This window comes from Bacillus rossius, chromosome 3 (assembly GCF_032445375.1).
Source record: "Bacillus rossius redtenbacheri isolate Brsri chromosome 3, Brsri_v3, whole genome shotgun sequence".
NCBI classification, from domain to species: Eukaryota; Metazoa; Arthropoda; class Insecta; order Phasmatodea; family Bacillidae; genus Bacillus; species Bacillus rossius.
In genome coordinates this window covers 120,937,491-120,960,605 of record NC_086332.1, presented here as the reverse complement: position 1 = coordinate 120,960,605, position 23,115 = coordinate 120,937,491, and the positions used below count along the sequence as shown (strand labels likewise).

At 34.5% G+C, this 23,115-nt stretch overlaps 2 protein-coding genes across 5 annotated transcripts in view; one reads left to right on the top strand and one right to left on the bottom strand.

Moving 5' to 3' along the window:
* LOC134531206 (muscle-specific protein 300 kDa) overlaps positions 1-23,115 on the bottom strand; it is a 602,384-nt gene that overhangs the window by 262,290 nt on the left and 316,979 nt on the right. For all 4 annotated transcript variants that reach the window (XM_063366862.1, XM_063366865.1, XM_063366863.1 and 1 more), the window contains exons 51-57: positions 22,644-22,804; positions 21,374-21,536; positions 19,070-19,219; positions 18,008-18,175; positions 8,314-8,484; positions 7,733-7,888; positions 6,795-6,947 (exon numbers count right to left, since the gene is read on the bottom strand). In XM_063366862.1, coding sequence (XP_063222932.1) covers positions 6,795-6,947; positions 7,733-7,888; positions 8,314-8,484; positions 18,008-18,175; positions 19,070-19,219; positions 21,374-21,536; positions 22,644-22,804 — 1,122 coding nt within the window. The remainder of the gene's footprint in view (positions 1-6,794; positions 6,948-7,732; positions 7,889-8,313; positions 8,485-18,007; positions 18,176-19,069; positions 19,220-21,373; positions 21,537-22,643; positions 22,805-23,115) is intronic.
* Positions 11,790-16,339, top strand: LOC134531209 (zinc finger BED domain-containing protein 4-like). Its single transcript, XM_063366868.1, has 2 exons — positions 11,790-11,998; positions 14,119-16,339. The coding sequence occupies exons 1-2, from the start codon at positions 11,851-11,853 to the stop codon at positions 15,819-15,821; spliced, it is 1,851 nt and encodes a 616-aa protein (XP_063222938.1). The 5' UTR covers positions 11,790-11,850; the 3' UTR covers positions 15,822-16,339.

The following is a 23,115-nucleotide window of genomic DNA, read 5'->3' as shown; positions in this document are numbered from 1 at the left end:
TGAAATTGTATCTCAAATTATATATTATTCATAAATCAAATTCAAATTTAGTTTAAATTTTTTTAATTTAATGCACACACAACACATAAAACTTGCACACAATTTTATACAGCACTTTTATTATTATATGTATGTATGTGTATGTGTATGTGTGTGTGTGTGTGTGTGTACACATTTGAAACTGTACTATACTTTTAGAAGATTTATGAAAGAAGAATAATGCAAAGGTTTAGAAATTATTTACAAAAAAGTAATACCATTATTTTTTAAAAATATGAGTAATGGCATTAGTATCATTTTAGTAAAAACTTCACATTGTTTCTTTACATTATTCTCAGATATTTGTATTAACCATCCTATACTGCATGTAATTGTTTAGCTTTTGTATTACATAATAATCAAACTTTTGTTCGAAAAAAAAAATTAATTTGCACGATCACTCCTATTTAATATCTAGAGACTGTGATAACACTTTGTATTAATGAGGGTTTTCTATTAACAGGATTTTTATTAATGTATTTTTCACTGTATTGACCAATCTCAAGGAAACCAAACTAATACAAAATTATTAAAGATTGGCGAAATTGAAATTGAATTTGAAAAGAAATTCAAGCTGTCTTCAAATTTCCAAACCCCATTTAGCTGTGTCAAACTATACTATGACCATTTAATTTTATAGCCCAGCTCGATTTTTTTTTGACGTGAATACGTCTTTAAAATTACTTCCATAGTGGGAGGCAATCCAAAAAACGAATGATAACAAAATCGGGGGATACAGTTTGATGTTGCCGCTACATATCTATCATCTCCATCGAAAATTTAATTACACCACTGGATAGCTAAAGGATCAAAGAATTTGTTACACTAAGTGAGGACTGTGATCAATTGCGCACGGTGGAGAGGGAAGCACCACCATTTTGAGGTCATTTTGCTGCATTTCGAGATTTCCTTTTAGTATAACTTTTGACTCTGAGAAGTTATGACGTTCGTTTGAGTTTCAATCGTCAGCTCTCATGAAAATATATCAATTGCTTATATAAATCATTATTTTTAAATAATTACAGTGAATATATAAGGTGTTAAAATATTTTATATATTGTATAGAAAATATTACCTGTTACGTAAAAACGATGAACAAATTCGGATTGTAAGTATACATAGATAACGTGATACTGTGTTAAAAAAAACCATAGAAATGAAACAAAAAAATATAAATAAAAGGTAAAAATATTTAAAAAAATCATGTCCACTCGTGCAAAGCCGGGACGGGCCGCTAGTAGTGTAGATTATAAAGAGGAAAGAGAGCCTCGTGCCACGTCAAACGTAAACAAACCTATCATCCATAGATAACCATAGCACACGTCGCGAACATGGCTGTGCCAGGCGACATTCCGACCTTCATGGCAAAACAATTAAAGCGTTTTAAACAGAAGTATGAATAACATGGTCTATCAACTTTTAAAATTTAAAAAGAGGTTATTGTGACATAACGATAATAGTTGGACATATAGTATCGCATAGTTTTTTGTAGTTATTGATATGTTCTTATGTTCTTTAATATTGTAGGACATACTTTTGTTCTATCATCAATAGTTTCTGCAGCGCATGAGATGTAAGATGTTTTATGGCATTATTTTTACACCTTGGGTTACGTTACTAAAGTTTTAGTAAGGATTCATTATCTTTTCTAGCAATAAATATAGCCTATGTTACTCAGGGTGAATGTAGCTTTCTAATGGTGAAAAATTTTTTGAAATCGGCACAGTAGTTTTTGAGTTTATTCATTACAAACATACACACAAAAATACAAATCTTTCCTCTTTATAATATTAGTGTAGATTTAGTTTATTTAAATTTTGTACAATACCCACTAACAGTCTAGAGACTTTAGAGATGGCACAACAAATATAATACACAAAAAAAAATATTTTTTTTTTTTTAAACAGAGGATAAGAATAATACATAAAAATAAACACATAACACAGACTAGACACTGTTACTCAGTAGGTTAGGACAGAACACAAAACCACAAATTCATTAGAACAGAAATCATCACAACATTAACCAGCAGAACTAATACACCAATCTTAAACAACATATTTGTAGAGAGTTGGATATGTATTAGACTAAATTAATCTAAATAACTGAATTATATTTTTATTATTTATTTATTTATTTATTTATATACTTCATATTTTATTTATTTTTTTAACCAGTATATCAAGTTTATAAGATTATTATAGTTAGAAGTCAATCTAAAGATTAAATCATTCGTCATGTCAGTTGTGCACAAAGTAGAAGTTAATCGACTATTAAATTTGGGACTCTTAGTCATATATTACCTAGTATATACATACTTACAGTTAAGTTTTGAGCTATAGAAATTTCAAATGAAAATAGCATCTAGATACATTCTGCTATCAGAAAGCGTAGATAGATTAGTTTGGGAAAGATTTTTGAGATTAATGATTTTAGATAATTTGTTTTATATAGATTCTATTTTTAAACAATCAGAGGAGTTACTTGAATTCCAGATTACTGAACAATACTTTAATTTTTACCTGATTAATAATAATAAAGAGAAAGGATAGAATCAAATTAGTAGAATGATAAGTGATAAATTTTATCAAAGCTAGAGTTTGTTTAGAACCAGTCGTTAAGAAGTTTACATGCAAATGAAAATATAATTTATGATCAAGAATAATTCTCTCATCTTTTAGAGAAAGGGGTTTCGGAATTAAAGTATTGTCCAGTTTTTAATCAAATCTTATTGGAAGATATTTTCTAGTGAAAGAAATTATTGTTGTTTTATCTTTGTTAGAGATACTTGATTACGTATTACTGAAATAATATAAATCATAGGGAGATTTTATACTTAAACAAATTTTGTGATCATCTGCAATAAGTACTCCTGTGGAGTGGATAGGAATACGCGAGATTTCATCAGTAAATATATTAAGAAGTAAGGTGAAAAGGTAACCTCTGAGATACACTGGAACTAGCTATAAAAAGTGAAAACTTACAGTGGTTAATTGAAACCAAAAAAAAATCTATTATTAAGGTAGCTAGAGAACCAGTTTATCAAATTGTCACTCAGACCAAATTTAGATAGTTTGTCAAGCAGAACAACATGGTTGATGGTATTAAATGCTTTTGCTATATCAAAATAGCTGGCATCAATCTGACCCCTGTTAGTGACTTCATCGTAGATGGGGTTTAGAAAATTAATGAGATTAGTAGCTGTTGTCATGTCAGTTCTAAAGCCAAGTTGTTAGAGAGAGAATCTATTTTTAAGAGGGAAATTTATAACTTTACAGATAATTTTTTCAAAACTTTTTGTAAAACCATTAAGAAGATATATTGGGTGTTATGATTAGTGACATTTAATTTGGTATCACTCTTATGCATAGGGACAATCCTAGCAATTTTCCAATTGTCAGACAAGACTTGAATTTTTAGGCTTATGTTAAATAAATGGTTCAGGAGGAGAGTTATAATGAAATTGGGTATTCCATCGGGATCAGATGGCATAGAAAGACTAAGGACTTAATATCCCAAAGCACTAGGCTTTCTGAAACAGAAGGAACTGAGATTGCATCTTAACTAGGCATGGGGCGACCGAATCCAATATCCGCCGAATCCGCCGAATCCTAGGGATTCGAAGCTTCGGCAGGTCTGATATAGGATTCGTCAAAGGATTTGGTGTTTTACTATTTACGGAAAAAAATACAGTAAAACTTGCTTACGAGGTCCCGCATGGTAGGTTTTTCTGTATAAAGCGTTTAAATTGCCCGGGGTCTCATCATTTACTCCATTAAATGTGTGATATAAAGTCCTGTTAAAATTTTTTCCGAATGTTCCTGTCTCAAATAGTAACGGCGCACGTAAATGTGAATAAAAGACAAATGAACAACAACTTACGAAGAAATATGGATGATGTACCATACCTACAGTACAAGCCCAATAGTTATTTTAAGATAATTACCATAAGAACTAAAGATTCTTTGTAGGTACCATAATTACTACAACCGAGATGTATATTTACTGTGATGGTAATGAAGTCGGCAGAAATGCCGATTCAACTAAATATTGGCCAAATCGGTTTCTTCAGTACAGCTCTACATTTGATGACATTAGTAAACATTATTTCAGACTTCAAAATATTGAAAAAGACTTTAATTTCCATGTAGGTTTATTGTGCGTATGTTTTTTTTTGCAGGTGTAAATTTAATTAAGTAAAATGCTTTTATTTTTATTACTTTCAATTGATTAAACTTTAATGACCAGTTACAGATATTTATGACACTAATTTTGAGGTTAAGCAATTTTACTAAAGCATTCCAGCCACGCAGGTTGCCAGCGAGAGATGCTTCTCTTCTGCTGGAAACACTATCTCCAATCGTAGAGCTAATTTAACTCCCGAACGTGCAGAACAAATTATTTTTCTGCATGATAGATTAAAGAATAGAATTTAATACTCTATGACAATCTCTCTCACAACTATTGTGCTGAAAATTGGAAATGTTGAAACAATGTGAATATACGTATGTACTTTTCAAACAACATGATTTTTGGTGCTAAGTTTGTTGAAGCTCAGTAAGGACTCCAGAAAAATTGACAAGGATGAAATCATTCCAAAGATATGTTACATCTACACAAACATATACTTGTAAACTGTGGTTATGTTGGTTGGATGATATCCGTTACTAATGAACCAATGGAAACAGGTAAGATTGAATGGAAAAAAATTTTTTTTTCTAGCAGTGCAAAATATAAACACACACTGTAAATAGTTACCCAAAATTAATAAGCCCACTTCATTTTAATACTTTATTAAAACATTATACTAAGTTTAAGATAAAAATAATTTCCCAAAAGTGTAACTGTACCACAAAAGCTCGAGCTCGGCTCGAAGTAAAATTCTTAGGCTCGCAGACCTCTAGTTATTTATAGAAAAAATCCTAACTGCTAATCTGTACTAAAACTGAAATTTTTGAAGAAAAAATTTTTGTCTTTATATACACAAGAAACAGTAAAAGCACAACATATTTGAGGTTAGGAAGGCATCAGATGTTATAAACAAGAATGTACCCAGCCTAAGCTGTGTTGATATTATGTTTTGCCTACATAGAACAATTTAAGAATTTATTAATAAATCTGCCACTTTTCAAAATACAAGCAGTGATGCAAAAGTATTATTGATTTTTACCGTTTGCGCAGTAACCTAATCAAGCACCCAACTTCCACTCACGACTCGCGACCGCGGCTCATTGTCAGTTGCATTATCTTCGAACTCATCAAACACTGTTCCGTTTTCTTTAAGCATATGAGAATTTGTTTTTGTAATGTTTTTATCAAGAATATAAATGAATAAAATAGTTTACAAACAAACGTAAAAGTTTTCAACAGAAACGAAGTTCAAACAAAACAATATTCACAACACGCATTTCACACACAAAGTATTGGCGACACTGGGCACAGAACAATGGCGTCTCGTCCCGTTTATTTATTAATTTGTTATCGGTATTGATTTTATCTGTGCGAGTTTTTCTACTGAACTGAATATTTCCATGTAACATGTGGTTTATCTTTCGTTGTGAATGGTGATTTAAAGTCATTTACGTGACATAAATCACAATCAGAGATGTCAGACGTATGGGAACATTTGTTCTGGTCAAATCCGACACCAACCAAAGCTAAATGTCTTTTTTGTGGTGCAAAAATATCCCGCGGAAAGTCATGTACAAGTGTGTTACATAAACATCTTAAACTCCACTCTGCCCAAATCGCTGTTGATAAACAGGAGAATAGTGAATCTTCTGGTTCAGGAGAAATTGCACGACCTAGTAGAATCTTATCTGAACCTCAAAACAATGAACCATAACTCACACAGCCCACACTAGCACAATTCATGACAAAAAAATGTAAGTTTTCAAGCAAAGATGGCAAAGGAAAACACATAGGTAGGCTTATTGCAGATATGATATGTGTAGACAATCAGCCACTGTCTGTTGTAGAAAGCAATGGCTTCAGAAAGCTTATTCCATTTCCGGAACCTCATTATTCAATGGTTTCGAGAAAATTTCTAGCAAATACACTTATACGTACCAGAAATGTACCAAACTACATGTGAGAAAGTCAAGCAGAATACATCTCACTTAAATTAGATTTGTTAACATCATCTGTTAAAAGATTCGGGTTTGGGTTCAAGATTCTGCAATTCCAGTCAAGGATTTGAGTTAGGATTCAGATTCGAGGAAATCAGGATTCGCCGCATCCATAATCTTAACACATATGTACACAATCGTAAGAAGCAGACAGTTCTTAATCTAAGTTGTTCATGAATTGTCCATGTTTATTCAATGTAAACAATTCTTTTCTATTAAGTTATTTTCATTATAATCTTGCTGTAACTTTAAGCTTTCTTAGCACTTTGGTGCCTAACTCAAATGTAAACAGAAAGAGTACCTCAAATCTTTTTTTTAACATTACTTTGAGACACATCCCTAGTGTTCAGTCTTTAGGGAGGAGACAGTGGTGCCAGTACATCAGTGATTGAGCTCACACAAATGAGGAGCTCCGGACATCGTGGTGTAAGTTAAACATTTTGCAAGTTTAAGTTAGCTACAAATTTCCCCTCCGAAACTATTAAACTATTAGTTACGACAAAAACAATGAGGAGCCTTCAAATTTAAATTAACACAATAACATGTTTCAGACAACACAACCAGAATCAGTAAAGCTGTAAAAAACCACGAAGTGGAGCATGCATGGGGAGATGTTCGGGATGTCACCTTGATTCTGTCTGCTAGGAAGTCGAACTTGTGGAGTATCTCCTGTGCCTGCGTGGCAGCATGGCTCTGCTGGCCGCTGGCCAACATCTCTGCAGCCTTCGCCTTCAAGCTCTCCACCTCTATTTTCTCACAGCGCACCTTCTCGTCCAGACCCTAGGCCACCCAACATGCATGTGGTTTAATATTGTGGAAACTGAAGGCTTTGTTGTTATCTTTATATTTATTTTAATAACTGTTGCACATATTTCTCCATTAAAATATTAGCATACATAAATATATAACATTACTAAAATAATGGCATAAATAACACACTATATATTATAATAAGACACCATGTTAATGTAACTATGTACTAAACACATATTCAAACATATAAGCAGCAAAAACAACTATGTCATGTGGTTTCAATTTCTTTCATGTGCTAACATACTAACATAATTCAAAATTGGAATTTTACATTTTTGCATTGTCTTAATACCACAATACTAAATTTGTGTGTCTGAGTATGCCAATTTTAACGCAATTATAATATGTACATTCCTTGTGATGTTTCTCTGTAGGTTTTAGCGACAGCTGTATGGTATTGAATAATGTCAACTTTAATTTAACTATTTTAACTTGTTTTACTTTTCCAGTATGTATATTTGGAAAAGCAATGAGCTAGACACCTAATTAATTTAGATACACAGTACGTAATTAATAAAATATTCTAAAAATACATCTAAACTAAAGATTTATTAACTAACATTCACATATAAGTAGTCAAAAATAGGTACTTCAGGCAAATTAAATTTTGTGTCTTGACTTGGATATTGGTGTTATTTGGATGATATTTTGAGTTTGACTACTATACACAATACAATTTCTCTTTACTAAGGTGTGGGTGTGGGTGTGGGTGTATGTATTTAAACTAAATGAATGTTATGCACAGGACACACTTTTATCCTTTCCAGCTGCGTCCTCTTCTCTGATATAGTTGTCTGGAACTCTGAGATCTCATTGGACACAACCTCCAGGTAGTCAACTGTCTTGTTTAGTTGATGTATTTGCTCAAGGAATCCAGACCAGCGATGAATTGACTCATCTAAAATTGCCTGTCAAGAGAAATACACAAGAAAATTACTTGAAATCATATGTTATTTTATTGTCTGCACACAAGAAAGAATCTCTAGTGGTAAACACTATCTAGGACCTGCAATAGTACGAACAGTAAGTTCCCTACCTCACATTTGCTGGTCTTAAAAGAAGAAAATCAATAATAGATACATAGGTTAACTTGTAATGAGATATTTTTAAGAATAAGAAAATTTAAATTTAACTCTCTATAAACTTATTGCCAGTTATGTCTTAGTATTAAAAAATCACTGATAGCACGCATGATTCCACTTGTGTAAGAAATTATGTTTATAGCCATCCCACAAATACAAAAATTTGATCTACTTATGCTTCAGGCTTGGGTCAGTTATATTTTTGAATTTAGGCCCAATGATAGATGAGAAGCAGGAATATGAACACGTACCTTTATCTCGATCATCCTGGAGGCAAGCACGCTCCACTCCTCCTGCAGCCTGCCGAGCGTGTGGTTGATGGCGTCGTGTCCCGACGGGGCCGTGTTGGCCAGCACGGTCTGTGCCAGCTCCACCAGACCCTGCACCTTGCTGAACCCTTCCTCCTTGTACAGCAGCAGGCCCTGAATCCACAGGCGTCTGCGGTTCACGCAACTTACAGCAATGGTGCTGCAAGGCAACTGACTTTCGCTCATATTTTGTTTTTTTGTTAACGGTACCCGTTTCATAGATGTGTGTGCCCCTATGATATGTGATAGGTACTATGCTGCCACACATGGTGAGCGTGGAGTATTTGAATTTAATGTTAACTTTTTAATAGCTCAATGTTTTCTTAAGTTGCAGGCATAGCTGTTTTCCCGTTTGCCATACAATAATATTCCTGGAGTATATAGATTTACGAAAATATTGTTTTACTTGAGGGCTTTAGTTATCAAAATCTTAAAGAATCATTCACTGTTTAAGTTTTCAGCTGGAAATAGTAGGACAAAATAAAATGCGAAGGTTTGTTTTATAAAATCATCAGCCACACATTTGTACAATTTATTTTTGCTGCGAGGTTTTTACCTGTTGAGTAGACAGTGCCTGGGCGAACATCAGTGCAGTGGTCAGACATGGTCACAATTAAAGCTCTCGCTTGCTTAAATATTCCGGCCCTTTAATGTGTGCGTTCTCGAAAATATTGTTTTAAATAAAATGGCACTTTTTATGTTTACAGACATAGTGCCGTAAAGGAGGCAGGCATATACGGAAGCCTGGAAATTCAGATTCAAATAGTTGTTGTGATTATGTTAAAAGAATTAAAAATTGTTTAATAAATTGTGTGTTAACGTACATATGAATTCACTCTTGCCCCTTCGCCTTTCAAGTTGTCTTGCATCCCTCTCCTTTTAAAGGTAAGGTAACATTTTGATGTCTCACTTCAGTTTATACTCACACATTAAATTTAAATAGTTGGAGACTGTCCATTAAATCATATGGAAATTATTGTGAAATGGTTTTATCTTAATAAATTAAAAATTGTTATGTTCCTGCCAATAACTGAGAATTTTATCAACTAAAATTTTTGTTGTATAAATGTATTTAAAGATCATCCTTGACCAAAATTGTAGGAAAGATTTATTTTATTTGATTGGTTCTCCGGTTATTTGTACACATCCTGATTATCTACCTTCAAATTCATTAAATAAAATAAATGGGAAATACTGACGTATTCAAAATTAAGTTCTAGTGAATAATTATACAGGGACGATATGAGTAGCCAAGAAATGCAAGAAAGCAACTGATAGAGATCAGAGATCAAAGATGAAGAAAAAAATGAGTTGGTGCAGATACCGTGTTTTCTCGTATAATCGTCGCACATTTTATTCTAAAATAAAGTTTGAAAAGTAGGGGTGCGACAATTATGCGGAAAAAATTTTTTTGTTAGGTAAAGTTATTCATAAAAACAAAACCTGTTCATGGAAAGAACGTTTATTTAAAAAAACGTGGAGTATACAAGAGCACGCCAAACAATCTATATTAATAATTCCTTAAACAAAAACCTTTCTTCAACTTTAAATAGAAAAACCAAAACTCTAACGCGAACGCAAGCCCCTTGAATCTGACGTGAACTAACATGTCGTAGTACACACTTGCCACGAAAGAATGCGGGCTATCAAATGTAGTTAACTCGGCACCTGACAGAGAGCGCGCGTTGCATCCAATCGGCGAGATATCTATATTCGACTACGTGTGCGCACTCTATACGGGAAGCAACATAACCAAACATGAATGATGCGCTGGCTACATTTTTATAAGTGGTACGCCGCGGTAACGCAGACAATCAGATAAAGGAAATACGGTTTAAAAGAAAATTGACACGTCAGACAAACTCTGTATTTCCGTTAATTAAATAAATAAGTGGTAATGACCAAAATTTAATTTTAGATTATACCTACACCGCGGCGACGCAGACGATCAGTAGAGGCACTGGAAAATAGCGTTTATAATGGCTGTTCGTAGCATTTATATTTTGCCATATAGCATTTATATAGCTTTAATTTTAATAGACTAGAAAATTCTTATGTGATTCTATTATTCATTATTCGATTATTCCATATTAACAAAACTGGTTTCAAAATTTTCTATATACACAATTAACGATGGTATATCTGTCCATATAATATAAAATTGCCCCTTAATAACATGTAACATAAAAGTATAAATATCACATTTGTAAAGTATGTACCTACATCAATTAACACTGAAAATAAAAATTTGCAACTGAGATGTTAAAATATCAATGCAAAAAACAGTCATTGTTGTTCAAGTAACAAACATAACATGTGTCAAAAATCACTTTCACAAAGCCGAATTTCGAAAATAATTTTCACAGAGTTCTTAAATAAAATTAACTTTACTAAAAGCAAAAACATATGCCACTAACAAAAATTAAAAGAAAGCATTGAGCATGTTTCAACAGTCTTTTCAGTCATGCTGGTTCTTCGATCTGTTACAATTAAATTATATTTGCTAAAAAAAAACGTTCAGCATCAACACTGGCTAATAACCTTAATTTTATTGTGAATAGCAGCGCAATATTTTATTTTCACAGATTACCGCTTGTTTTTCGGGTTAGGAAATTAGGAAAACACTAGGTACATTCAACAAATGAGCGACAAAAGCATAGAGCTACATTGCTGCCATCTTTTTTTTCCCGTTAAAGTGCTAACGAATTTGACTGACGTAGAGTTTGCTTTTTTTTTGTAGTTGCCAAATATAAGCTGCATGTGTTGTAAACTTAAATTAATGCATTTTTATATTTTAATTGTTGTCATTTAACAGTAAATAATTTGATTGCTTGTGTTAATATCACACACGCACACGTTGGTAAACATGGCCACTTCAATATTTTCACTTTCTATCCCGTGAAAATATTCATGCACGTAAATAAACGTCTCTCTTTAATCGTTTACATTTGTTTGGGTCGTACGTTACGTTTGCCGTTAACAAAGTTTCCACGCGAGCCTATGCGTATTTAAATTGTGTTTCCTGTTATTTACAAGATTCATAGATCGTGCTGATTGTTTACATGGCTCGCCATCGTCACCGTTTATTAGGTAATCTTCAAACATGGTAAGAAGATGCATAAAATAAAGAATGTTCTTTATTGTATAAGGTTAGGCTGTTAATAATAAGAAATGCTTTATTTAAAAATATTAGGTAGGCATGTGCGAAGCTTCGATAGTACAATCGAATTCGAAGTTTTTTTAATATTCGATAACACTTCGAAACGATATGAAGTATTCGCATTAAACGAAGCTTCGTCGTATCATTCAAGTTGTGACGTCACGTGCGATTTATTTTCTGTTAACTTCGGAAGATCGACCTATCGCTCGAACGTGACGTCACTATCGATTAATCTAAAGTGTTGTGTAAGTATACACAACTAAATTGCTGCATTTGTCGACTACCGTGGGTTTTCATAATTTTATCTAACGAAATTAAAAATGGATAAAGGTGCAGACGGTTCATTACAAGCGAAAGAAGTACCGTCAAAAAGAAAGAAACGTAGTGCAATATGGAATTATTTCACAGATGTTGGCGATTGCTCCGCACAATGCGATTGTTGCAAACAGTCGTTCAAATGTCCGCGTGGTAGGTTATGTAACTAGGTTTTTTTTTATAATAAGGGTTTAATAATTTGTGAATAGTGTACACATTGATGTTATAATTTATTATTTGGATGGTAGTATCTTCACCGAACGCAATGCAACCGCTAACGTAAAAAAAGAAGAAAGTAAAACACGTCCCATCGCAACCACTCGTGGAATGTTTACGTTTCGTACGTTTTCAGATGCCTTTAACCTAATAAAGTTTCATGTCTGCCTTTTTTTGTATAAGATTTTCGTCATGACGTTTGTAACAATGTTTTCGTGCGGTGTTTAAAGCTTTAATGATGTAATGTGCCACAATAGAAATTTGTGTGTGCCATGGATTGGTAGTGTCTAAATAGCAAATTTTCTAACATACGGTAAAACTGAATTCCCCCAAAACACGTTTCTAAATTTTTGTTAGTATTTAATTGGTTTGGGAGTCAACTTGATTTGGATGACAAAATAGCAAAAAAATGGTACAGTAAGTAATCTGTAGGATGATTATTGTTCACATTTTCCCTCATAGAGAAGTTAGTCATCTAAAAAAAAATCAACAATTCTGACAATGGTTGTTTTTGAGTAGGCTATTATTTTTCTTGAAAACCATAAATAAGTATTTTAAATGTTGCTAACCCAACAAACAATTTACCATACTTAAATTGTAACTAGGCTAACCTAACCAATGATTGCTGTGTCTAGGGGGCATGGACCAGGGTGAGACTCGAACTCTGGGCATGATGTCACCCATGTGGGGCTTGGCGCTGCACGCCGAAACGGATGGTACCATTATTTAAAATCAAATCACGCCGAGGTATATTTGATAAAAAACAAGTAAACAAACACCCTTTTACATTTAACTCTGGTGATCCATGAACAGCCAACATGGTATTATTAATTTAAAAATAACTTCAATAAAAGTTATTATTAATGAAAGGCCTTCGGCAAGTCTGAGTCTATAGTGGCCAGTTAATATTTACGCAAAAAGGAAACAATGAAATTTTTATGTACCTGTTACACGCACTGTGTCTGCATTACACGATACATTGGTTACATAGGTTATCTGACGAGCTATCAGCCATGATGCCAGCTGCTGACTAACGAACCATAGACAACACAACACTCTCAGCGCTTACCAACCGAGCTGACAGTACATAACAGAAATAAAAAATCTATTACCTGAAAACTCACACAAAAAACACTAGGTATTATTAAAAGAAAATTACAGTAATAATAATTAAATCGAAATTAGGGTATGAGGCACTGAATCGACCGCACCCTCTTGGTGTAGTTCGTGGCACCCTCACATGCACATGACTTCTGCGGGAAATTTGAATGCCAGGAAAGGGAAGGAGGTTAGGAGAGTGCTGGCATATCAGACAATGTCAGGTTCATTCAGATTAGAACAGTATGACCTATTTTATAAATAGATAACTTAACAGAGCCTAACGAAATGTTCAAAACTTAAACAACCAGTTAAATATTTCAATTACAGCAATGCAGTTTACTAGAATTTTCAACTAAAATGAGAGGAACTCAAAAATACAATTACTATCAGTTTTTCTTCTTCAGTTGAATACCTATCCCATAACATGAGAAGATTTTAAGGGAAATTAGGCCTCAACATCTTGCAATTTCAAATATTTTGATACTGCTTACAATAAAACTTCCATGCTAAATATTTTGGTTCTACATTTCATAGCACTTAGCTTTGGCTGATTGTTGAAGCCAATACTTGCGAACTGGTCGTATGAGTATTCCAGTGTGAAATAATAAGTTATTGCCTCGTAGCACTAACAGACTAGAGCCTATTAGTATATACATGTTTGCAACAAGGTATAGAAGGTCTAGGGGATATGATTTATGGCTTGCTCTCCCAAAAATTGGGATAAATAGTTCAAAATTATATTTATAGCAAAAAGATGAGAAACTTCAAGATGGAAAGGCCTAATCCCCCTTTATGTCTTTCCAAGGCTACCGATGGTTAAAATTTTGCAAATACGACTTTTTCCAATTTAAATACACATTTAGTACATTTTATAGTTGTACTGGTTGTACTAATGAAATTATTTACTGTAGTAAAATAAGAGCGACACATCAACAAAATTTTAATATTGCTTGCAGGCACTACAACAACACTTCAGAACCATTTGGAGGCAAAACATGCTGTGTTGTACAAGGAACTAATGAAAGACAAAGAAAAAATTCATGAGCTTGAAGGAACTTGTGCAAAAAAAAAACCAGTGCTGCAGCCTACTTTAACTGAAATGTTCAGAAGTACGCAGAAGATGTCACCATCCGACCCTAAAGCACAGAGCATAACCAAACAAATTGCCAAAATGGTGGCAACAGAACTTTTGCCGTATGAGTTTGTAGAAGGGTGTGGATTTAAAGAGTTAATGGGTCACAAAAATGTTGCACCTACATACACAGTACCATGTAGAACTACATTTTCTGAACATTATATTCCAGCTCTTTATGAGGAAACAAAACACTCTCTCAAGAAAATGCTTGTACAAGATTTACCAACAATATCATCCATTGCATTTACATCTGATGGCTGGACTTCTCGCTCAACTGACAGTTACATTAGCCTTACCTGTCATTATCTCCGACCTGACTTCACGTCTGTGTCATTTGCAATGAGTAACACTGTTGTAAATGAATCCCACACAAGTGTTCAGGTGGCTACTACCATAAAAAATGTTCTTATTGACTGGGAAATTGATCCAGCAGTGACATCTATCCCATTATTCTGCATCACTGATAATGCCCATAATTTCAGACAGGCTTCTGTGTCATTATTTAAAGATGGTTCCAGATCATGTTTTGCTCACACCCTTCAAATTGCAATTGAAAACAGTAAGAATGATTGCCCGGGTACAACCACACTTCTTAGTAAGGCCAGGAGTATAGTTGGTCATTACCGAAGAAGCACTCGTGCTAGGAAAAGACTTCACACATTCCAGGAACAGTTGAACATGCCAAAACTAGAAGTAATTCAACATATTGATACACGTTGGTGTTCAGAGTACCAAATGCTCAAGAGACTGCTGGAAATGAAACCTGCTCTTGTAGCCGACCACGTGAACTCTGGCGATACAGACATGCTGACCGCCTTGGAATGGAAACATGCTGAAAACTTTGTTCAAGTTTTACAACCACTTGCAGAAGCCACAGAAGAAATGAGTGGAAACACTTATCCAACATTGTCCATGATCATTCCAGTACTTCACTGTCTTCTTTGTAACCTTGAATCACACATCACTGCCAAAAAAGATGGCATGACACTTGCAAGAGCATTGCATAAAAATCTAAAGTCAAGATTTCCGAACTACATGCAAGAACCCCTACAGCGTGCTGCAATGTTGGTTGATCCAAGATTTAAAGGAGTGCTTCTATCTACAATTGAATCGGAAGCCATTCTTTTGTCAGAGATAAAAAGTTTAAAAACTGATTCCAATCCTGTACAAGAGGCTAAATCTAGCATTCCAAACTCTGCACCAACATCTTCTCTATGGGCTGTCTTCGATAGTATTCCAATGCAAGAAAATAAAGATTATGATGAAGGAGAAGAAGAAGTGCGGAGGTACCTAAAAGAACCTCGTATCAACAGACATGACAATCCATTAAATTGGTGGAAAAATGAAGGTACAAAGTACCGATATTTATCCAAAGTAGCTCTGAAGTATCTGGGGGTTCCTTCCACACAAGTAAATTCAGAGCGTCTCTTTTCAGCAGCTGGAAATGTTGTTTCAGCACGAAGAGAAAACTTGCTACCTCAGCATGTCGAGCAATTGGTGTTTTTACATGCCAACTTGAAATAAAAGCTAACCTGTTGACCGGATATAAGAGCCTAGTGTGTAAATCTTTCAATGGTGTTTTGTGTGTGTATAGTATTAGTCATTTTTAAATATTTGTAGAACATACTTCGTTTTGTTTGTTCTCCAATTGAACATGGGGGTTAAATAATTTTTCCCAGTGTTATAAAAATTTATTAAACTTAAAACAATGAAAACTTTTTGATGATTGAAAAGAACAGTGATTAATTTAAGATGTGCAATTGTGTACATGTACATGTTTTTATGTAGAGATTTTTCAAAATGAATTACATGCTTCATGTTTGTAAATAGAACTTAAATTAAAGCTGGAATTTTATTTAATGTAGAGCATTTTTACACTCTGTATTAATGGGGGTTGAAAGTTGATATTAAAAATAAAAACTTTTTTTTTTTATGGTTTTGAAAAGCAACTATTCGCATTCGATTCGAATTCGCACAAATAGTTATTATTCGCTTCGCAATTCGCTTCGCAATGAAAATTTGACATTCGCACATATCTAATATTAGGTAAACTTAAAATTTACTGGAAATTTTAATATTACTTGAAATTTTAATAATTACTTCTAAAAACGGGATTGTAGCGTTTATTCGTCGGTAAACCATTTTGTCGCTTTTATTCGTGCCTAAACCATTTTTACGATTTTCCAGTGCCTCTAACGATCAGATAAAGGAAATAACGTTTAAAAATGTCTTTATAAGAAAATTTACACGTCAAACAACTTCGTATTTTTCAGTTAATTTATTAAGTAGTAATTACCGAATAAATATTAGATTTCTACTTTAAAATACATCTCTTATACGGAAAAGATACCTACACAAAGCGCTCGGCATCTACTAGCGGGACCAAAAACATCATGCGACGTTTATACGAGAAGTTTTTTTATCCCAATTTTGACAGCCTAAAATATGGTTGCAACGATTACGCGCGTGCGACCATTATACGATAAAACACGGTATGTCAGAAAAGTTGGAAGTGAGACGGTACCAATAACAATGCTGGGTGTAAAGCAAAATGTTATTAATAGGGAAAATATTTTAGGGTTTTACTTTTAGATCAATTTCACTTTTGCAATTGGAGATTTAGGTGTTATTTTTTTATTCCTTGTCCTTATTCATAAAAATTATGTTTTATTAAAAAAAAAAAATACAAAAATAAATATTTCTCAATACCTATTTAGACAAAATAATCCATTTTAACAAATACATTACAGTTTTACAATAAAATAATTTGTAATAAGCATGTCTGGGACAGAATTAGTCAGAAGAATTAAAATTAATTGGCCAATTTTAATATCTTTGCAAAATGTGCCAAGATCATACATAATGTTACTAATCAGAGATGCAATAAATTCATTTTCTTTGATTACTTTGATTCAAACTTTTTCGTACAACCTTCATGCTAAATAAATAAAAATCATTGCATTTACAACATAAAAGATTACATGTTTATGATTTGACAAATTTTGTCAAAATGTTGGTTGATTTCATGATTTTAGTTGCTAAATGGTGTATGAACTTGCATTTTGGAAGTATATTGTTTTGACATGCTTTTCGGTGTTATTTCGGTTTTATTACTATTGACCATATAATCCTGCCCCTAGTAATTAGGCTGCAAGATAAAATATACGAAAGAAAGAAGAATTAGGTGATTTTGGGAAAGTAGAGCAGATGTGAGTGTCGAAGAAGCTTCAGGCAAAAAAAGCAGAGAGGTTACTTGGTAAGGTTAAATGTAGACGGCTCCCAACTGCTTTGTTAGTATAAACAAAGAGCTTAAAATTATCAGTTATGCTGTAGAAGTTTTCCATGCCTCATGAGTTAAACCATCAGCATGCACGACCAATGAGAACCGAAGAACATTATGTTTTACTTTGGCTAAAATACAGTGATGTATAAAGTGTTAAGTGTTACACTTACATAAATGTGTAACAAAATTTTTCATTTCAACAACGTACCTCAAATTATACTTCCTGTTAATTGCTGTATAATATAAAATTTTAGTCAGTGAAAGGATTTTGGTAAATAGTAAAACTGATGACCGTGGTGAAACTCAATAGATACCACTACTATGTGTGCTATGAACGATTACCTAAACGAAGGCTATGTCTCCACTGCCTTGATATTCTACTGTGCCATGGAGATAGTAGTATGAAGCAATAAACATTGTGAAGTACCTGGATGGTCTCCAGCTTGCCCTCCAGATCCTTTTGAGAGGGTGCGCTGAGGTCTGAGCAGTAGCTCAGCTTGTTCCTGATGTCTTCCAGCCACTGCGTGCACTCCTTAATGTGGTTGTCGAACTCCTGGTGGCTCATTACGTACTGGTGCCACCGGCTGGTAAGGTCCTGTAACAATCACCGGGACTCCTCACTGACAGTACAGCACGTGGAAAAATGCACCCTGTCCAAATACTCATAAGTAAGAGTATGGTGCTCTTGTTGTCTCTCTAAGATGGCAACACATTTCATAAACTGGCTCTACAAGTATGTTGAGAAATTACTATATAATAATTATCTACAAAATACAGAGCTGATTGCTTAAGTCAATTACTTCACTTTCGAATCACACAAAGATTCACTTATCAGTTATTGATCTACAAATAAGACTGTGTAAGCAGTAAGACTTATGTTACGGGCATTTCTCCGCAATTCCCCTTAAAACGCCCATGTAAACTCCGGCTGATCTCAGGTCAGTGATAGTTCATGCCACACGCGAAGAGGAGGAGGTCATCGGTGTATGGGAAGGGAGGCGAACAGACCCTGAGTATGTGGTGATGATGGAAACCGAGAATGGCAGAGAACATGGGGAAAACGATATAAAATGAATTCACCACACCAGGCGGAGAGGTATATAAAGGGGTGCGGCGGCCAAACTTTACTGTACAGAATTGCACAAATGCTCGAGTCAAGACTATGCTGTTGACGACAAATAAACATGAGAAGTGAACGAGTAGATGAGGGAATGAGCTTAGCGAGACTCATGAAAGCTCCTTGTGATTGAAGCAGCAGATGCCGATCTGCTTACAAGATGAAGGCGATGAGTACGACACTCACCGGGCGAGTGAGCTGCAGTGCCAGTTAAACAAGATCGTTGGGTCAGTCTACTGTGTATCGTGCACACAATCGTACAGCTGCAGCACTAAATTTTGAAACGTGACTGTGACTGTTAGGTTGCACCCCACAGAGTACACACCAAGAATAAGTGGGAGCAAGTGTGAAGCGAGAAACTGGGAGACTCACCTTGACCTTGTGAGACACCTGCTGGTACTTGAGCCCCAGCTCGGAGATCTGGGAGCTGCGGCTGCTCATAGCTCCCTTGTGCAGCTGCTGTGCGCGCTCCGTCACGGAGTCCATCTCCAGCTCCTTGGCACGCACCTCGCCTTGCAGGGCCTGTGCGTACACACCAATCACAGTTCTCAGAGGTCACAACAGATACTTAGCTGGGTATCCTCCAGTTTAAAGAGCATCCAATTAAGAAACCTGTCAGCAGGTGATTAACTACCCACAGTTCAGCCTCACACACCATTATTATTGCTTGGGGTGAGGAAACTGGTCTGAAAGGATAGACTAGTTAAATATATACTTTTTTTATTTATTGACTTATATGTACATTAATACATAGGTTATTACAAATGAATTGACTGTCCACAGATTACCTAATCATTCTTTCATTAAGTCCACAATTTACTTTTCTCATTGCAGCTCGGCTCAACAGTGGCTGTCTCTACAGCTGGTCCCTCTTCAATTCACTGCCCTCACAGGTCAGACTTTACGTTTATATCCTGCCGAATCCTGCACTGGAAATATCTCGTAAACCTCCGAAGTGTCGCATTATCAGAGTCCTGGACTTAACACTCAAAAATCCAAGAACAATGGTGTTCTAGTTATGCCACTTCACACAGACTGGGCTCTGTGAAAGTGCCGAACCCTCAAGAGATGCAGAGAAATCTCTGGGTTGAATGGCAAAGCGCTGGGAAAAGGGAAGAAGGGGTAGCTAAGCGCTGCTGCTAGTTGGATAAGGTGTTTAGCGATAATGAAGGGATGGGCACTACCTGTATTTCGTTTCACCCCCAGGCAGAAGTGGGTTGACTGACCAGCATCATCGCTGAAGTCCTAGTAACATTATTCTCACAAATGTAGTAATTTTCCCTTTTGTATTGTATCTCAGGATATAACAACAGACTTCTAAACTGCAGTAAAGTTAAATGTGGTTCAGTTTAATTTAGTCTTTTAGTTTCCATAAACAAACCACGGAACTCCAAATGACCGGCCTGCCATGGGAGAGCCAATATGCCCGATTCCACAAGTGTTTAACACGCATAGTCAACTGTCAGCTTAGGAAATTTTAATTGCATGTTGTCTGTACTCAGAGGGCTATGCATCAGTCTTGTTTACATACTAGGAATTGACAACAATGGCAATCTCAATAAAATTTCTCGCCTTTCTCTCACCAGTCTACTATCCCACTACTTGCCATTCATTTAACTCTGAGGATGCTACCTGTCAGCAAGATGCCCAACAACTAAGCACGTAAACTACACCATGGAATAGTGTAGTAATGGAGTTGATTACAAAAATAACACAACTGACATTATAGCTCATACTGTAAAATAATTTGTAACAAAAGAAAAATGTAATTTTGCCTTTAAATAGCATAAAATAATTAAAGTAAAATTCAAAACATTTATTCAATATCTTAACATGTTTCTAGAAGTGTATATCTTAAAAAATTAGTGCCTAAAGGAATCCTCAACTAACAAGTGCAAATTATTATTATTATTAAAGTTTCCCAAAATAGATATATTGCTAGATCACTCGAATAGAACATGGGCTGTATTACTTAAGTTTTGTAATTAACGCTCTTAATATTTGAAACTCACATAATATGGTGTTAATATTTATATCTATTTATGGATTAAAACAAAATCCGTTTTCAAAGTACTTGTAAATTATGACCATACCTAATATACTATCCACAATTAAACTGTAGGTATGTGCAATCATCAAGAAGCATTAAATAGTGAAAAACAAAAAATTTTTTAGAGAACAAGCTGCCAAAGCCAAAAGTCAAAATAGTCACTCCATAAAACATGCAGAAAATTTTTCTAACAACCACTTGCGTTTGAAATATTTTTTCACCGCATTGTCATTTTTATTTGTCGACACAGCAGTGTACAAACTGTTTGCATTCATTTCTCAATTTTGTAATAAAATTTATTTTGTCTTTATGATTAACGTCGCTTCATTATCACAGCTTATTTAATTCATACTAACGTGAGCAACCAAACTCTTATAAGACTTATGTATTTATGGTACATTTAAAACAAAATAACAAAGGTACTTGAGTAAAGTAACATGTACAGTAAAACCCTGTCAAGAAGTTTCTCAAAGCACTTAGAAATTTATACTTATTAAAAGTGAAATCTTATTAGAAGGCAGAAAATTAAACGTCAAGTGCAAAATTTTTTAAACGTATTGTGAAGAAATTTTTTTTAAAGTGGAAATTTCATTATAGGGTGTTATTGTATTATAGAGATGACTGACCTTGAGCACTTCTAGTTGCTGCTTCTTCTCCTGGGCCGTGGCCTTGAGGTCAACAGCATGGAGCTTGGTGTCTGTGTCTCGTATCCAGGACATGCACTGATCCTTCATTGTCTCATACTCATTCCACTGCTGCAACTTGTTGTCCAGGGCTTCGATGGTCGACCTGCACACAGCCACAGGATGCATCATCTCACGTGCACTGCACCTCTGCCAGCTTACAGCAGCACAAGTAAACAAAATCTTTTTATGGCCATGGTAACACATTTATGCAAGCATGGCTCGACTACGGCCCAGCCAAGTGCGAATCGCCACTGTCAACTCCAACCTCGGTTCCGTACGAGCTATACACAACCCTTCTACCCATTACTTTGCTAGTTGTCTTCCCAGGTTCTCCGGCGGTCATTTAATTCAGTGAAACCATGGTTTATCTCAAATACCTTCACCAAATGAAGCAACATGCTACCAAAGTGCATTCAGAACTCAGAGGTACCTCTGCACGCAGACCCACAGTTTCTGATGAGTGAATTTTTTTATATTACAAATTATTGAAAAAACTGGAAGTCTTTGAAAAATATACAAAAAAATTATGATCAGATAATTTTAAGACATGTTTGAATGACTTTGAAAATATACATGCTTCAAAGGAGGAAACCCTTAACAAAAAGTTTCAGGAAAGGCAAGAAACAAAAACAAAATGCCTCTATCAGTTATGTTAGTAAGCTTTTTGAACCAATAAAAACTCTCTGAACATATCATGTGGAAAGAATACTCCTCTTCTTAAACAGAGCCCAGAAATCTATCTTCCTTGGACGTTACCTTTCAATCCAAAATTAGGTAAACATTTTTGAAGATGAAAAGATTTTTTTTTCCAAAAACCATTCAAAGACATTTTGTACTGAGCAATGTGTGCAGTTCAGAACCCACCATACAGTGTGTGGAAGTGCATCTCATACATTTGTAAATATTTAAAATAATTTAAAACACATTTGAGAATATTATAAATTTTCTGAGAATACAGTCATTCAATAAATCACATACACTCTCACATTAACTGACAATTTTTCAGTAAACATTTTGTATAAAACTAGAAAATTATACAATAACGAAATTTATCTTGATATTCTGAACATCAGAACTTTTTATTACATAATAACTCACATGGCCAAAATCAGTGGAATTAAAACTTGAAACAAAATTAATATAATTCAAAATGTAAATGTATGAACTCAAGGCATCAACACACATACCTCCAGTATATGGCCATACTCACTTGATTGTGGAAAGTAAACCCTGCCACTCAAGCTGTGATGAGTCTATCTGCGACCGAATATTAACTTGGCCAGACTCCACAGTTCCTGGAATCACTTTCTCTCCAAGTGTGCGAATTGAGCTCACTCGCAACTCCTCTTCTGGTAGACTTAGCTGTAGGTTCTGTAAAAACATTGTATGCACAGTATATCATTACTGTTAGTTATTTTAGGTGTGAAAATATAAATAAACACAATAAGTTGTTAATAGAAATAAAGTTTGAACATCAAAAGTTAAAATTTTTAATATTTACATGTTTACGTGCACATATTTTTTTTATTATTAATTAATCCAAGTACTTTGTTTTTCATCAACTTTTAATGGTGTTGTTGCTTATATATCAATATATTCACATTGATATGTACCCCAATGCATTTTTAAAAATGTTGTTCCGAGAAATTAATTGAATTTTCACATTCGGGCAACTCAATGGT

Coding starts and splice junctions, on each gene's coding strand:
- LOC134531209 (XM_063366868.1), top strand. CDS start 11,851: ATGGATAAAGGTGCAGACGGTTCATTACAAGCGAAAGAAGTACCGTCA. Junction 11,999..14,118: donor GTCGTTCAAATGTCCGCGTG/GTAGGTTATGTA, acceptor TATTGCTTGCAG/GCACTACAACAACACTTCAG.